Source organism: Gekko japonicus, unplaced genomic scaffold, assembly GCF_001447785.1.
Source record: "Gekko japonicus isolate JY-2015 unplaced genomic scaffold, Gekko_japonicus_V1.1 scaffold2560, whole genome shotgun sequence".
In the NCBI taxonomy this organism is placed as follows: domain Eukaryota; kingdom Metazoa; phylum Chordata; class Lepidosauria; order Squamata; family Gekkonidae; genus Gekko; species Gekko japonicus.
The window spans coordinates 47,509-64,634 of record NW_015177093.1 but is presented as its reverse complement, the minus strand read 5'-3'; the positions used below and the strand labels follow the sequence as shown (position 1 = coordinate 64,634).

The 17,126-nt window shown below is 39.8% G+C and overlaps 2 protein-coding genes across 2 annotated transcripts in view; one reads left to right on the top strand and one right to left on the bottom strand.

Annotated features, from left to right (window-relative positions):
- AKNAD1 (AKNA domain containing 1) overlaps positions 1-9,956 on the top strand; it is a 26,640-nt gene extending 16,684 nt beyond the window's left edge. The window contains exons 8-16 of the mRNA XM_015428271.1: positions 2,173-2,342; positions 2,877-2,970; positions 4,558-4,741; positions 4,858-5,002; positions 5,192-5,292; positions 7,506-7,589; positions 8,343-8,427; positions 9,497-9,641; positions 9,807-9,956. Coding sequence (XP_015283757.1) covers positions 2,173-2,342; positions 2,877-2,970; positions 4,558-4,741; positions 4,858-5,002; positions 5,192-5,292; positions 7,506-7,589; positions 8,343-8,427; positions 9,497-9,641; positions 9,807-9,956 — 1,158 coding nt within the window. The remainder of the gene's footprint in view (positions 1-2,172; positions 2,343-2,876; positions 2,971-4,557; positions 4,742-4,857; positions 5,003-5,191; positions 5,293-7,505; positions 7,590-8,342; positions 8,428-9,496; positions 9,642-9,806) is intronic.
- A 717-nt stretch (positions 9,957-10,673) lies between these two features.
- STXBP3 (syntaxin binding protein 3) overlaps positions 10,674-17,126 on the bottom strand; it is a 44,105-nt gene continuing 37,652 nt past the window's right edge. The window contains 4 exon segments of the mRNA XM_015428273.1: positions 10,674-11,547; positions 16,383-16,486; positions 16,488-16,529; positions 16,645-16,730. Of these exon segments, the coding sequence (XP_015283759.1) occupies positions 11,450-11,547; positions 16,383-16,486; positions 16,488-16,529; positions 16,645-16,730 (330 nt within the window). The 3' untranslated portion in view covers positions 10,674-11,449.

Sequence of the window (17,126 nt, the reverse complement as noted above, 5' to 3'; positions counted from 1 at the left end):
CTCCACCGCGCCCCCCCCCGCCGGGCAGGAGAGGCAGAGAAAGAAGGTGACGGGGGGGAGGAGAGCGCCGGAGAAGGGCCGAGAAAGGCAGTGGCGGGCGGGCGGGGAGGAAGAAAGCGCCGTCTTTGGGTGACTCTGCACTGGAGAAGAGGCCACTCCCGCCGGCATGCAGGAGAGGCCGAGAAAGGCGGCGGCCGGGCGGGGAGGAGGAAAGCGCCGGAGAAGGGGCTACTCCTGCCGGCCGCTACCGCGGCCGGCATGCAGGAGAGGCCGAGAAAGGGGGCAACGGAGACGGCAACAGCAGCAGCGGCGGGCGGGGAGGAGGAGAGCCTGGCGCGCGGGGTGGGTGGGCACCGCTGGCGGCTCCGCGGCAACCCCCCGCCGCCCGCACCCACCCAGCCTGCTTCCTTGTGCAAGGAGGGGGGAGGAAGAGGGCAGCCGGGCAGGAGAGGCCGAGAAGGGCAGCGGGGGCAGCAGGGGGGTGGGGAGGAAAGCACCACGCCCTGCCCACCCCACCGCCGCGTCCTCCTCCTACAGCCGGGTGGCAGAGCTCCTCCTAGCCCCGCTCCTCCCAGCTGCTGGCCAGGCATTGGCGCCCCTGCCTCTCCTCCCACCCCTACCGTCCGGCTCGCACTCTAGGCGAACACCTAGTTCGCCTAGCGGGCGAGCCGGCCATGGCATTAAATTTATATCTACTCCAGAAGGTGGGTAAGGCTGAGTCATTGTCTTGTAGGAATTCCCCAGGCTATGGACATGCTAATGGAGGAGGTTTCCTGAGGAGGTTCTTTTGTTTTCTGAGGAGGTTTCCTGCTTCTTGAGGAGGTTGTTGAAATTCTAATCTTATCTGTAGTGCTATTGTTTGATGTAGAGCCTTTTGTGTTTTTCAGGACAGGAAGCCATGTCCTATTTATTTTTAAACTCTCTGCCTCTGTGGTTAACAACTCAACTCACGCTAGCCATAGAAATCATAAATAAAAGGTTTTCCGAAATGAGGTGTGACAGGATCTAAAAGGCAGGCCGGGGCCCATGTGGCGCAGTGAGCCCCTTAAATCTGGGCTGGACCTGCCCCTACCAGCCATGTCAGGCTATGCCCGATTGCCCCAGCCATGGGAGGGGGGAGGCAAAGAGCACTGCACAGCTCCGGAGGCATCTCCTCCCAGCTCCCAGCCACACCCTCTGGGCTCAGCTGAACCATGCATCAACTCCTCCTCCGTCCCCACAGGCCTGAAAATGGGACCCAAGGTAAGTCTGGGGCCTCGGCTTCTGGAAAGGAGTCTGAAGATCCAACTCAAATTGAGGTGACTAGAAATGAAGTTCTAGAAGTACTAACAAACTGACAAAAAATAAGTCTCCTTGGCATACATCATTAACCATATAGTGATTGTCACAAGCATGATTGGCTTTAGAAGAGGATTAGACAGATTCATGCAGGAGAGGTCCATCAATGGCTACTAGTCATAATGACTATAGGAAACCTCCATAATTGGTTGCAGCTAACCTCTGAATACCAGTGCTAAGAATATCAGTTGAAGTTCTTAGCCTCTGTACCCTATTTGTTGGTCTTTCAGGGTAAATGGTGGATTGCTGTGTAAAACAGGTTGCTGGACTAAATGGACACTGGACTGATCCAGTAGTACCATAACAAATATTCCTAAAATAAGCACTTTTTACAATTGGCTTTGAATATATCTAAAAAGGTATTTTATCATATTACTAAAACTATTTGCTCACTAGCAGTTAAGGTTTTGCTATTTCATATTGATTTATGATGAATTAGGCCCCCTTCCACAAAATTACAATCCTGTATATTAATATATATTTTGCATGATCTGATTAAAGAGGAAACACAAGAAGAATGTATAAAACTCTTCGGTCCAAAGAAGAAGGGAAAGAATCTTGGTTTTCCATGAAAGTTCTCAGTTAAAGTTTAATTTCATTGTGGAAATTCATTGTAAAATTATGACCTTTTCCTGAAATAAAGACAGGAGTCACAAAAATCACTCTTCTCAGGGGTGCAGTTGTGTCATGCAAAGTCACTTTTGCAGATAAAAAATAATGATTTCATAGCCCTGGTCTGTTTTGTACAGTGAAAAAATGTGGCACGTTCTAGCATCATTTCGTAAGTTCTAAAGTAGACCATATTCTGTATCCCCATGTGATTATTTTGCACAGAGTCCAGTGATTTCAAGCATTAGTGAGTCTCCATCCAAGACTGCTACTAGAGTGAATATTTTTAAGAATGAAACATATGGAGAAAATAGAAACCATCCTGTGGAAGTGATTCCCCAGAGAAAATACCAGCAACCTACTCAGAGTGGTAGTTGTCATCCTATTCTTCAAGAGTAAGTGTGAAACTCTGTGACATTAAAGCATCATAGCAAATTGATAGATGTTGATTTATTAAAGAGAGCCTGATCTAATATCCACAACTTAAATACTTTGACTAGGAGTCAACCTAGAGGTCTGCACACACCTGTCAAACTCTTTTTTTCTAAGCAGCTGATCCCCTAGCATATCACAAACTGTTATTGAAACTCCTCAGTTTCACAAGTGATTTGTTAAATGGCTTTGGAAATCGCTGTTTGAGAAACACAAGCCCATCCTCCCTTAGGCATATGGATCTCGTTGCTGCTCTGGTCTTGGATCCTGGCCTATAATGGTACTATTACAATTGATTTAATTGCAAGTGTGTTTAGGAGTATAATAAACTGAGATGAGCCAGCATCTATTAAAACCTCTTGAGTGTTAATTCAGTGCTTTAAATATGTGAGTGTATTCTTCCCCTTTGTACCAGCACTCCTAGTTGTGCCTTCGGATCTACACAGTATGTGTTATTAAAATACGTTTTTAGAAAGATAATTTTGTTTTCCCCTTAGCCAGTTAGGACCACAAAAGAGAACGGTCTATGAACAAAAAATAGTGGAGCCTCTGGAAAAATCAAGACTGCCAGCAAAAGAGCTATCTACCCACGCAAGTCCATTTTATGCTTAATTTAATCTTTATAAATCTGTTTTCACAAGGGTGGGTGGTCAAGCAGATTACAGTTCCTACAGTTGCAGTCATTCAGCTAAAAGAGCTGTGCCTTCTGCTATTTGAGCAGGTGCTGGAAATGTAAATGATATTTCCCTTTGTAAATATACTGTGCTGTGCTTTGTAATACAGTATTGCTACTTTTCACCTGACAAAGAAATTGGGGGATTACAATCCCAGAGGCAATTTCCAACAAATCAGAATTGTAACCGTGATCAAGAAAACACAGATGGGTAAGTTTTCCGTGTCAGAGGCTAAAAAATACATTACAGTACATGTTCTTTGATACAGAGGCAGATGTCATATCCACATCAGTTTGATTGCTATAGGGTAATCAGTGTCCAATTCTAACAGCTTCTTGATCAGCCTCTACACCCCAGTTTTATCTCCAGGGGAAAGCCACAGTGACGTACAACATTATTCTACCCTCTTCTAATTTCTACATTATTCTACCCTCTTTTAATCTGCCCTGGGCCTGCTCCGGTGGGGAGGGTGGGGTATAAATTGAACAAATGAAAAAATAACTAATTTAGCCTTACAACATCTATGCTGTGAGGTTAGGCTGACGGTGTGTGACTGGTCCATAGTCATCCAGTGAGCTTCCATGGCACAGTGGGATTACGGACCTGAATATTCCACCTCCTATAATTATACTACTACAGGCTGGAAATGAAAAGGAATGGGGGGGGGGGGCTGGACTTGACAATAATAAGATTAAAGTGCCCTAGGAGTGCCTGACATTATCTTTTTAGAGATAGTTCGGGGGCTTGCGGGTTTCATCTTGGTGTGGTACTACAAAATACTGTCAGGAATTTGCAATAAATAAATAGATTCTGATTACCAAAGGGTACGCAAACGAAGCAACCAGATTCACAAAGAAGTCTGATAAATTGATTATGTGGAACAAAATGTCATTTTGGGAGATGCAGGGTCAAATCTCTACTCTGTCATGGAAGCTTGTTGGGTGACCTTGGGCCATTCATACACTCTCAGCCTATCCTACCTCACAGGGTTGTTGTGAGGATAAAACAGAAGAGAAAAGAATGATGTAAACTACTTCGGGTCTCCATTGGGGAGGAAGGTGAGATATCAATGATTTTGCCCCTCTTCCACAAGTGCCATCTCCATTGATACAAGAGGCAGGAGGGCAATTTTACTCCCTTTACCTTTGTCAGTACTACCCCCATCACCCTCATGGGTATTAATCCACAGAGTATTAATCCCAGGAGTCAGTTTTCCAAGAGTCACCAGGAATTCTGGGGGAGGGGCGCATAGAAAGGATCTATGTCCATCGGTACCTTTGTGAGAGATTGTTGAATCCAACCCATTATTTTGATTCTCCCATAAATTTGAGGTCATACTTGCTTAGTTTGCCAACAGGTAATTGTGACACTGCATTTCATTAATTAATGATAATCTAGCACTAGATTACATTTTGTATCATGAGCCAAAATCTCATTCAAAATACTTACTTGCCTTTAGTCCTTTGCTAGTAAATCTATGCTATTTTGCTGCCCTTTACCTAAGATCATATCTCCTGATGGACATGCATTTTGTCCCACTATTTTAACTCTTGTGCCCCACTATTTTAACCTTTCTTCCCCCATCATAAATTTAAGCTATTGGGAAATGAAATCTCCACCTCCAGCCAATTCCTACAGTGCAAGCAATAAAGAATCTACAGCTAATCTAACATTATTGGAAAAACAAGGTAGGTGTACAATAAAATAATCATGAAGTCCGAACATATGTATGTTCTAATCAATAAATGAAGCAATTGATACAAATTGTTACTGATCAACTTTTTTGTTTTGAACTTTTTAATAGGAAGCTTAACTTATCCTTCAGATCACAGATTTCTTGAGGGGCTGGAAAATTCTGCAAAGGAACATAATATAATTATACACCCTAGACTAAAAATACAGTTATCAAATAAACCAAATAAACAAATGCATTCCTCGTCTTCCAGTAGGTTAGTATAAATACTTTTATGACTAAATTTGAAACTCATATTGAATGATCATCATTGCAGGAAACTATTAGAATAAACAAGCATTCACAGTATACTTAATGGCTTTACTGTCCCCATACTTGCTGTTCACATTTGAATAAATCTTTTATTGAATAAATCTTTTGCTGTGTTTTCCCATTTTCAACATAGAAATAATAAGACAGAGTGCAAACAAACTAACAGTGTGAAGGTAGACAATGAAAGATTTTCCATCTTCTTAGAAGGAACAACAGTGGATCTAGATGTATCAGGTACTTAGGTTTTAATAATATTGATATGAGAGGTCACGTTATTTAGAATTTAAGCAGTAATTCGCTGTATGATTCTAGTTTCAGAGGGTAGCCACGTTGGTCTGCAGTAGAACAACGAAATTCATATCTGACAAAGTGAGCTTTGACTCTTGAAAGCTTATACCCTCAAAAGCTTGTTGGTCTCTAAGTTGGCACACTGGACTTGAATGTATCTGTTATGATTCCAATGAATGCAATAGTCTGTTGTCAGTCCAACAAAATCCAAAGTTTAATTTGTGCCAGGGCTCAGCCCTATCATTTGTTTACCATGCTAGGGTTCAGATCTGAAAAGTATGAAGTCCAAACATATGAAATGCTCCTGAGCCAAAGCAGAATACATTCCCTTAATCAATGGACAACTGTATAACTGGCTTTAGTTCCAGAATCTTTTTTTAAAACATAAAATACACCATTCAAATCCATACTAAATGAGCCTGGTAGATTGGGTTTTTCCCTTGCAACAAGACCTCATAGTTTAACTGCAGTTTTTAATTAGCCTTTTCTACATAAGTACATTGCTATGTTTATTAGGTCATTGAACCTATACACACTTTATAGTCTCAGTCAAAAGCAGCAATTTACATACTGGTTAAGAAATCACACATGTGGCAGGAGCTCGCTCTAGTTTTAAACCTGAACAGCAAGTTTGTCCTTCCACCCATTGGAGGTACAGCAGAAAAATGTATAACATTAGTATGTTACTACTATAAGTATCATATGGATCAATCAATATATTTGTGTTAGCATTTCTGTTGTTCTTGGAGACTAAAAATTAACTCGTATCAACAAATGTTTTAACATTAAGGATTGTAAAAGTCATGTCAGCATTGCGACTGTATTAAGAATTCATACATTAAGAATGATACATTTATAATGTCTAACATCATTGTGCAATTTTGGGGCTGGGGATTTAGGTAGTGATACAGAAGACACTTCATTTGGGGAATTTAAAAACAATTCAAGAAGTGAATTATTTCTTGAGCCAAAGACTAAACATCATGAATTATGGAAAGTGGATGCAAGGGATCAAAATAAAGGTGAATAGTTTTGTAAGACATTATTTGCTGTGTCGTGTGGAAAACCTTTAATATATTTAACAGTTTGTCTCAACACAGAAAACTATATAGAATTAAGCTATACAATTTACACAAATGAAGCAGAGATCCATGCACATAAACAGGATTGCAGGATGAGGATGACCAAGCACAGTTGATTTCATATTCAGATGTGCATCTGAATGCACAACCTATCAGTGAGGCACTCTATCCACACACTCAGCTATCCAACTCTGTATGCTCACATAACCAGTTCAAGTGTGATTAGAACTGGATTAGGCTACATGGCATCAATCGAAATAGAGAATCACCATGATGTGGTAGATAAGGTGGGTGGCTGTGTTAGTCTGTCTGTAGCAGTAGAAACGAGCAAGAGATGAGTAGCACCTTAAAGACTAAGAAAAATTGTGGCAGGGTAGGAGCTTTTGTGAGTCACTCAGTGTCTCATGAAAGCTCATACCCCGCCACATATTTTGTTAGTCTTTAAGGTGCTAGTGGACTCTTGCTCTTTTCTACATGAAGTTAGCGTATCAGACTGGCATTAGGAGACCCAAGTTTCAAATCACACACTCTCTACCTAACCTGCCTCACAGGGTTGGTGTGAGAATATGGAGAACAATGTGAGCCACTTTACATTGTAAGCCAATGTAAGCAAGTTATCAAATGAAGTAAGTAAATAAATAAAAATTGCCCCAATGTTCTATTGCATTGAGTGGGACAAGTTAGTTGCAAATAATTTCTGCCCCATTGATTCAAATGAGGCAAGCGTAATCAAGTCCAGTCCTATTTGGGTCATTCAGTATACATATAGATATGAAAAAGTAATTTGCACTTACTGAATCTAGTATTCAGTTTCACAGCCAAGGCTAGCCTTATGTTCTTCTGGCTAGTGCAGAGCTTTTAACTCTGATTGCAGAGATGCACACACTGAAAAACTTTCACTGTTTCTCAAAATAATATCACACTCTCCATTACTGAATATCTGAACAATCTCTATCTAAGAGGGAAAATAGTGATTTAGTGGTTTCTGCAGGTATTTTTAGAATGCTTAAACAAAGTCACTAAAAGTTTAGGACTAACTTGCTGTAACTTTCTCCTGTCTGCTTTTTGTTTCCAAAGCTTTACCACAAAGGGATAGGAAAACCCATTTTCACAGTGAAAGAAAAATAAACAACTTTGAGAAGAGCAATGAGTGTGCTAATGGTATATCTTCCCAAAAGTTTAATAATTTAGCACACAATTGAGCAAAATATAATGTAAAAAGGTATTCTGTTCAACCTCTAGTAAGGAGATTATTGTTTTTGTCTTGAAAAATAATATTTCATATCTCAGACACAGGTAAAAAATGTGAATGGCCCTAACTTTAATATATAGCTGGAAGGGTATTGAGGGACTCTGCGTAAGGATGCATTACAGCCATCTTTATCTATCTGCCATGTCTGCAATAGGAGAGAATACATCTTCCTACACAGCTGCTTTTCAAGCACAGAAGGGTTATTTCCCTGTTATGGATACTGTCTAAGCCATAAAAGGGGGGCTTAAATTTGAGGCAATAAGAGGTTTTAATCAATAAAATATTGAATAGTTCTGATAACAGTGTGTTTCTACCTACACTGCAAAGAGTATAACTTGAAGAAGTTGGAAAGAACTAGAAGATTGATTTTCATCAATAAGAAAAAAGTTTAAATAAAAAAAATAGCTGAAAGGAGTTTGTGTTTCTCTTTTTCCTTTGTATTTTAATTTTTTTTAACCAGGGGTGATGATTTTTTTTAAAAAAAATCAATTTTATTGTCTTAATAATTTTCCTCTAAATCAGTTATGCACTTTTAAATTACTTTTTGCCTTTGTATGCCTTTGTATGCTGTCTTGTGTCACCCATTTTTTGTCAGTGATGTTCTCAGGATGTGACTATATGAAAGTTGTATTTGTTTCTAATTGCGGCCTTCAAAATTTCAGCTTGTTCACATAAGAAAAGCCTTGCCCTCCAAAGGTTTTATTTCAACAAACAACCAGAAGAGTTTATATATAAACTTTCTGACACGTAAGTTATATCAGCAGGCTTTTACAAGTAAACTATGTGAGCTAAACCTGGTTTCTATACCTAGTCATGCAGCCTTGTTCTTTTCTGAAATCGTACATCTTCCTTTAAGTTTGCACCTATGTTTGCTATAATGAATCATTACGCTGCTTTTGTGATCATAATATGGGCCAGCTGCAAAGCCAGGCCACCTACACCAAATATAAGGGGTTCTATATTGGGGGTACCCATGTAAAAAGATTTTTGAAAATTAGACAACCTGCCACAGTGGCTAGAGGAGGACTTAATATGTTTCAGGAAATACGGAATATTGAAAGAAGAGGGGAAACACCACACAGATGGGGAAGTTGGTCTACTTAAGCCCCTGAGAATTTATAGAATCCCAGAGGGAAAGATCCGCCAGGGGAGGGATTTTCATGTATCTCCTCACCCACCTGGAATTTTCCACAGCTTGTCTCCTTTAAGTTCATAGTTAAAAGTTGGATGCCTGTTAAGTAGATTAGTAGAGCAAGGCCATACACCAACAAGGTAGGAGTTTATTCATATCTGGGGAGACCCAGAACCAAATGAGGCAGAGGCCCCTGCAGCAGTCTGTATAAACAGGGGAGGGGGCAGATCAGAGAGAAACCTCTGAACTCCTGCTCTGCCTGGAGCTCTGCCCCTCCCTGGCCAGCCTCAAAGAAGCTGACTGGCCAGCCTGAGCCTGCTGCAAAAGTCTGCCCCTGGGCTTACTGACATCATCCCAGGGCTGACAAAAAGCTGCCCTATGGCTGCAAACACAGCCCCAGGTAAGTTGTGCTAGGCATGAGCTAGTGGATGTGATGGAGGTTGTAAAAAATTCCTTTTTAGCAGCCTTCACTGCCACCTCATAGTAAACGTGCTATAAGATGTTCTTGTAGCTTCCTCATGAGTACACCGCCAAACTTGCTTTAGCGGTCTAAGTTCCTGTTTCATCCCCCTGAGTTCCACAGTGGACCAGGGGACAATTTAGATTGAGGACTTACTCATTAAATGTGGAAATTTGTACTGCTCAGTATGAAATACTCATGTAGATTTTCTTTTGCTTTCCTAGACAAAACCTACATATTCCCAAAACTCACTACTCAAGGATGCATGATACTATTATCCTTTCACCTCAATACCTTGACAGTAGAAATACCCATGGAAGGTCAATGAGTGAACTGAGAAACAAGCATATTGAAGACACAGAATCAAAGGTGTGTGTGTGGGGGGGGGGTAGCACTTGCTCCATCCTTAAGAATTTGTTAAAAAGTTCAAACAGTTTAAACGTACGTTCTAAGCTTGAATATTTTACTTATCCTGAAATACAGAAGTGCTTTTTTTTATAATCAGATCAAAGGTATTAATTTTGTTATTATCAGATCTTAAATTCCACTTTGGATGACGTTATACAGACTGCAAACAACTTGAAGAAGACCACAGAACACATGGTGCATGTCATTTCAGAAGATTTAGCCAGAGCTAAAACTCAGACATCTCCCAATGTTACAGCTAACCAGTACTACATCTGAACAAGTGTTACAAGAAACTGATTGCATCTGAAACTAACCAGCAAGAACTAAATGCACTATTTTCTCTTCTTCATAGTAAAAAAAATGTAAACCACGAAGCTTCAGTGAATAAAAAATTAGCAGAAAATAACTGATACTCCATGTTCAGAAATATGAGTTAATACAAGTTTTGTAAAATTATACCTGTGCATGGTTCAATATGAATCTTGGGTAAGAACATTTTCCTAGTGCTGGTGGAGCAGAGTTCTTTGTTCCTGAATAATCTGGTTAGTTCTGTGTTGACCATAAATTCTGGTAGATTTTTTTCTGAAGATGAATGCTGTTTTACTATAGAATAATAAAATGTGTTCATTGTACTTTTTCTAGATCATCAGTATTGAATGTCTGAATCATTGTTCTCAGAACAACTCTTTGAACTTGATGGGCACCGTTAGTATTGTGTCTTTATATCTTAAGTTTATGGGTCATGATTTCTAACTTCTGAGGACAAACTGGCATAACTGGCATTTGGGCAAGATACACATTTCTACTAGCATTGGGACTCTCTGAAAGGATGTACATGAGGCTGCTGTTAAACAAACCCACTTTCCTACAGCTCCCCTTCTTATCACTGCCACACATGACAATGAGGAGAAAAGGGGTGTGTGTGTGTTCATTCCAAGTAGTGACCCTCTGGCAAAAATTAGCTATCAAGTAATTAAGACATCACATTCTTCAAAAGTTCTTTATTCATAAAATGTTTATTATTTCCATGATTAATATCACCCATATACCACATAGAGATCCATGCAACGCCAGACACCCCCCCCCCAATATTTTATCTCAGATTTCTCAAGAAAAAGACCTTACCTTACTTTTGTACCTTACCACAAGCTGCTTTCTGTGAATTCTGACAAATTGCATGAGGTTTTGTTGTTCGACACAATGCACTTGTGAAATTGTGTTATACATTTATATTTACAGCTCTCATATTTTCAGTTCATTTTCTGCTATAGTATCTTTAGAAATAGTCATGTTTCTAGTATAGAAAGTTTACATTATTACTGAAAGGTCATTAGCATATATACAAATGTCTTCCAAACCCTAGCATAGCATAATGCACTGGTGAACACACTCTACATCAAACATTTCACAGTGAAATGCCATCTATAACCAAGCACGTTAATATAAAAATGCAAACTGTTACATATATTTTTTCATTCTTATTCATGACCTTCCTACCCCCCCCTCCAACGAAAAGCAGCAGATTTTAAATTATAAAAAGATATCCCATTAATTGGGAACATAGCAGTCCCAAACACAGCACTGATAGTTTAATTCATAAAATATGTACATAGGGCACAATCCAGATCAAGTTAAGCACTTTTGACTCCCATTGAAATCAGTGGAAAAGTTAGAACATGCTTAAAATTGCTCCCATTGAAATCAATGGGGACATGGCTGGATTGTGCTCATAATTAAGTTAAACATAATTCTTTGAACATTATAAATCCCTATTCATCCTTAAAGTAGACCGCATCCTTTGATTTTGTTACAGTAAGTGCTTTTATGTCATCCAGTAGTCTTCTAGGTGTCACAATGTGAGTGGAACCTGGTAAAACAAAATGTAATCTTGAAAAGACAGTAACCAATAACATTATTTCACTGAAACATGGAGATTTTCCTTTCCTTTGGCTACACCCAAACTGTATTATATTAGTAAATTCTGGCTCCATTAATAGGTCACAGGAGACTAAGAGGCAGTTGTGAACTTTGATCATATATGTCCCAGTGGAGGAAGAACAGAAATAGCCTTTGACCAGGGCTGTGAGGTCAATGTTTAATTGCCTTTGAAATGTTGCAAGGACAAAGTTACAGAGGGCACAGAACTGATTGTGTTTCTCCTTCTGCAATCCCTGGTGAATAAAATTGTCAACAGTGTTTATATCATGCCAGAATAAATTTGTTGCTGCAGCAAGATTTCAGCTGCAGTAGATCAAGCAATGGCCAGTCTTGGGAATTGAAACATTTTATTTCTATTGGTCACTTAATCAGCTTAGAGCTAACCTTTCTACTCCTCCCTCTTCTGTGTTTAGAGGAACTACTAACTAACTGCTCTCTATTGGTGGGAAGATTGTTTTAGATTTTGTTCTTGGGGGAGGTTATTTTTGGAGATACAATTCTGCTTTTAATTTTCTTCTCCCCTGCGGGTCCATTTAGTGATTTAATTTTTTTTCAGCTGGTTTATTTTTTCCTGTTATTTTACAATTATTGTGATCTGCTTCAGGGATTCTGGGTCAAAAGTGAGACACAGCTGTAGAAATGGCTGAATGCCAGGGTTTTAGGTGCTTAAAAGCATGCTATAGTGTTTGTTTCCCCCCCAAATCGAGTGTTCTCTATTTGAAAGAATGCATGTGCACCCACAAGAATGATGAACAATGAGAAATTATGATCAACTGAAATAAGTGTTGGCATAACTTTTAATCTTAAAAATGCTGTGTACAAATTTATCTGTTACAAAATAGAACCCATGTTGAAGAGAAATCAGTATTGCTTCTGCCAAAGGAAATCTTGCCTTTTATCATTTTAAAGAGTAGAAAAGAGCAAGAGTCCAGTAGCGTCTTAAAGACTGGATATCTGAAGAAGTGAGCAGTGACTCACGAAAGTTCATACCTTGCCACAAATTTGTTAGTCTTTAAGGTGCTCCTGGACTCTTGCTCTTTTCTAGTGCTACAGACAGACAAACATGGCTACTCTTAGGTCAGCATCTGAATGTCCTGGAAGGTTAAAATCTTTCCCCACTGGTTTTTGAATGTTGTGGTTTCTAATGTTAGAAAGGTGGTGGTGGTGGGGGGTAAGATGTGGAAACCAAAAGGTGAGTGAATGGGGATAGAGACTGCCTAGAGGAAACGGGAAAAGTTCTCAAAGCCATGGGTTTATTCGGATAGTGGGCAAACCCCTTCCCAGCAACAATGAGAGGCACTTTTTTTTTTTGCCCTACCAGCAGTGAGTGACTGCTTTCTCTCCAACTCACTTGTTTCTTCTCTCCTCATTAAGGGGAGGCAGGTGTTATCAAGCTTAGAGCACACTTTGGCATGCTTCCAGAGAAGCCAGCAGAAAGCCAGCTGCAGCAGGAACAGAGAGAGATTTGGGAGACTGGGATCTGTGTGAGTTCCTCCCCAGCAATAATGAGTGGCCTTGCATATCAGTCCCTTTCTTACCAAGAGTTGCCATTGCCAGGAAAACCAAACTGGATGCTGAATTCTCAAAAGAGATCAGAAAGCCCTGTTGAGTATGAACTGTTTGCTGCACTGCTTTTAAAGAGGCTAGAAGGAAGTGAAGACAAGGAGAATCTTGGAAGACCAGAACCTGTGTAGATGGCTTCACTTTAACATTGGGAAGACCTAGGCTTGCCTGCCAGCAATAATTAGCTAAAAGTCAACCACAATGGATGTACAGCGTATGCAAGTATGCAAACCACCAGAAAAATACTGTACAAATAAAGTATTAGGCAAACAAATTGTGTCCTTAAAATGAATTAGTATTTTCTTTTATCTGCCAGCAATAATTAGCTGCCGGCTTCCAACTCACCTGTGTCTCCTCATTTCCCTGGCAGAGGCAAGTGATACTGAACCTAGAATGGTTCCTTGTGTGCCTCCGGAGGCTTCCACCTTAAAGCTGGGCGCTGTGGCCAGAGGGCATCACCCTTAACGCGAAGGCTCGCAACGTTTATGTAGTTGTCCCTTACTCAGTGCACAAGAAGTGAGAAGTATAAAAGTAATGTCTTGAATATTAGGAAAGTCTGAGTAATAAGGAGTGAAAGCTGTACAAATAGAAAGGCTGTTGTGAGTTGGTGCCAAGTGAAGAGAGAAAAATTGTTGCTGTGGTCGGTTGAGGTAATATGCATCTCATGCTGTACCACTGACTTTTGTATTGATTTAAAATATATAAAATATTTGTTGCTATGGAGAAAACCTTACCAATTCACTTGCCCTTGCTTTAAGAATTAATTCATGAAGATTAGAGAGTTAAAATAATGCAATGTGATTTTTTTCTCCCCGCTGACATGGATAAGGAGCTCTGATGAACGTGACCTGTGACCATAACGGCTGGGAGGGGTACCGGACAATTCTGGTCCCCCCCAGGGCCCTTGTAGGGGGCCCGTAGCCTGGGCATGAGAGGTGCCGCTCCCGAGGCCATGGGCGAGGGATTGAGGCTCCTCTTTGCCCCAATAGGTCCCACCGCTGTGAGACCAGCAATGGCAACAGAAACGCACACCGGGACAGGCAAACAGGAGATCAAGCGCTTTAAAGGTCTCCCTACCTTACTGAAGCAAGCAGCTGATGAAGAAACAGTCCATATACTTTTAATTCAGACAAAAATCTAAGCGGACAGCTTCCCCCAACCCCTTAAATTCAAAAGCGGAGGGAATTGAGCTGGTCTCATTCGGGGAGGAAAAAGCAGCAACTGTAAGACGTGGAGAGGAAAAGCTGATTGAAAAGCATTGTTTAGCACAAATAGAGTGCTGACTGGTTAAAAGGTGTAATTGAATAAACCTACAGAGACTTTTTTGAACTTTCTCTTAATGTAAACAATCCTGCATCGGACTGAGAAAATGGCACAGAAAATAAGACCTTCTCCTTCAGGAACTGCCAGCTCAACAGTGTCCAAACAGGAAACAACCATAGACTTTCCAAGCATGTTAACCACTGCACTGCGCCCTCTACTGGACCAGATGACTCATCTTAATAATAACTTTGAGACTCTCCAAAAATAGCTAAAAGAAGTTAATATAAAAACAGAGAATACAGCAAAGTCAATGAGAAAAATCGATGCTAAGACAAAAGCATTGAAACAGAGACTGGAGGCAGTGGAAAAAGAGAAAGCCTCTCGTAAACAACAGCTGTTACAACTACAAATGGAAAAATCAACATTTATCCTGAGATTTCAAGGTATTCTGGAACAAAAAGGGGAAAACCTCAAGGAGATTTTAAGTGACGCCTTGGCACTGGCAGTAGACCTTAAAGCGGAACTTATACAAAGCTAAATGGATGTAGTCTACCGGATAAGCTACCTGGTGAAATAGAGCGAAACTGTCTGGTTGTATGATAATTTTAGCACGCCATCTATGCATTCAATGTATTAGCACTAGCACTTTATGAGGTTTTGTTTTATTTTATTGTATTGAATTTTAAATTGTTTTAATGTGAATGTATGGTCATCTATAGACCAATTATGTAAGCCGCCCTGAGCCCGCTTGCGGGGTAGGGAGGGGTATAAATTTAATAAATAAATAATATTTGTGACATTCTCCAAAATGTTTACCAGCGACTAATGGAATTACTCTAAAAATCAAAGGTGAAGAAATAAGAATTTTAAAAGACATTCCATTTGAGATAAGAAAGACAAGACAACAATATAAAAAATTGACAATATTTCTACAGAAAAATTCCACCCCCTACAGATGGATTTTGCCAGAGGGTCTTATCTTCAACTTCAAAGAGAAAAAAGAAAAAATAGACTGTTATAAAAGCTAAAGCATTTTTGGAGCAGCATCAAAAAACAGAGAAAGAAGGAAGTGGTGCTTATTAGCAAGAAAGCGGTAAATTTTCAGACTTTCAGAGACTTTTAAAACTTTTCTCTTACTGTAAACAATGACGCAGCGAGCAGATATATTCATTCTTGCTTTACTTTTTAATTTTGTATCTCTTTTCTTTTCTCTTCATATTTTCTGGTTGTTTTATCTCTTTGTTTTAAAATTTCCTTAATAAAATTAATTGGAAAAAATAAACCTAATGGTTGAGCAGTGTGGGGTCTGCAGCTGAGCTGTTAGGTTTAAATGGCTGAGAGCCATTTCACTGGTCAGTTTTGCTTCCCCCCACTTTTTTATGTTCATACTCATGCCTAGTCTCTAGTTAATTGGATCAGATGATGGAACAAAATCTATGTCAAATAATTAAGAAAACAGAAAACAATTGAAAAGATTGGGCTAAATATAAATTGTCTTCGCTAGAATGTACTGCAATGATTAAAATGCAAATCCTTCCCGGGTTTCAATTCTAATTATGATCCAGCCTTTATTAGTTAGTCATGAACAGATTTATCGGGGAGAACAAAACCCCCCACAGAATGGCGGCCTTTCCATGCCAAGTATTGAAAGGCATCAAGGCCTTGTTTACTGGAAGTGATAACACTAGCTGTACTGCATAATGTGGCTCAGACACATGTCCACTAGGGTACAGTAGGACCGGGGAAACTCAGGACTTCTACTTAATGTATTCCTGATAAAAAAATTTAAAACCAAGTGGATGTAGTGGAAAGAGATGTTAAGTTCGAAAAGTAGGGGATAACGTAAAGGCAATATACCTGATTAAGAAGAACTTCACAAAAATATAGTTTTATGCTGTAATCCTGTATGCACTTTCCCCCATTTTAAATCCAACTTACCAATAACAACGTCACAAGACTTGAAGGCTTGAGAAACTTCATATGCACAGCGCATTTCTGAATATGTAATTCCTCCAATCACAAACACAATGAGCTTTGAACCTCTTCCGATCCTCCAAGTAATTAGTTTTGGGCTTATGTCGAGCACTGCAAAACAGAACATTTCAAACACCACTATGCAAGTTGTTCATACTTACATGGCAGAAATAAGCCTACTATTAGGAACTCTACCAAGAGGGAGAAAGAGGCTAATAGAACTTACCTCACTGCTCCAGTACCATTCCAGGGGGCAGGACACTGAGAACAATAAGGCCACTCTTTGGAATCTAATTTATTTTCTATAGCATCCTGGAAAACAAATAGACCATTTCTATTAAAGTTTCTATGATAGTTCTTCAAAGCCCTCCGATTTCCCACCAACATCACACCGGCAAGAGAGCGGCATTACAGCAGTACACATTCTTGGGACAATCAATCTATGCATGTCAATGAAGAATAGAAGTCAGGTCCCAAGAATGAGGCACCTTTCTAGGCAAAGAAAAAAGCTGAATTCTATTTATCTTACGTGAAACCCATCAAACCCACGATCACTATTCATTATTCCACCAGCCCAAACCACAGGGTCTATTTCCCTGTTTGGATATTGAATGAACCAAGGGAGAAACAAAAGCAGGCGGCTTTTAAACAACTTAATATTAGTAAAAATAAGTCTCACTCTATTCCAAGTATTTGTTTTCAATAAAT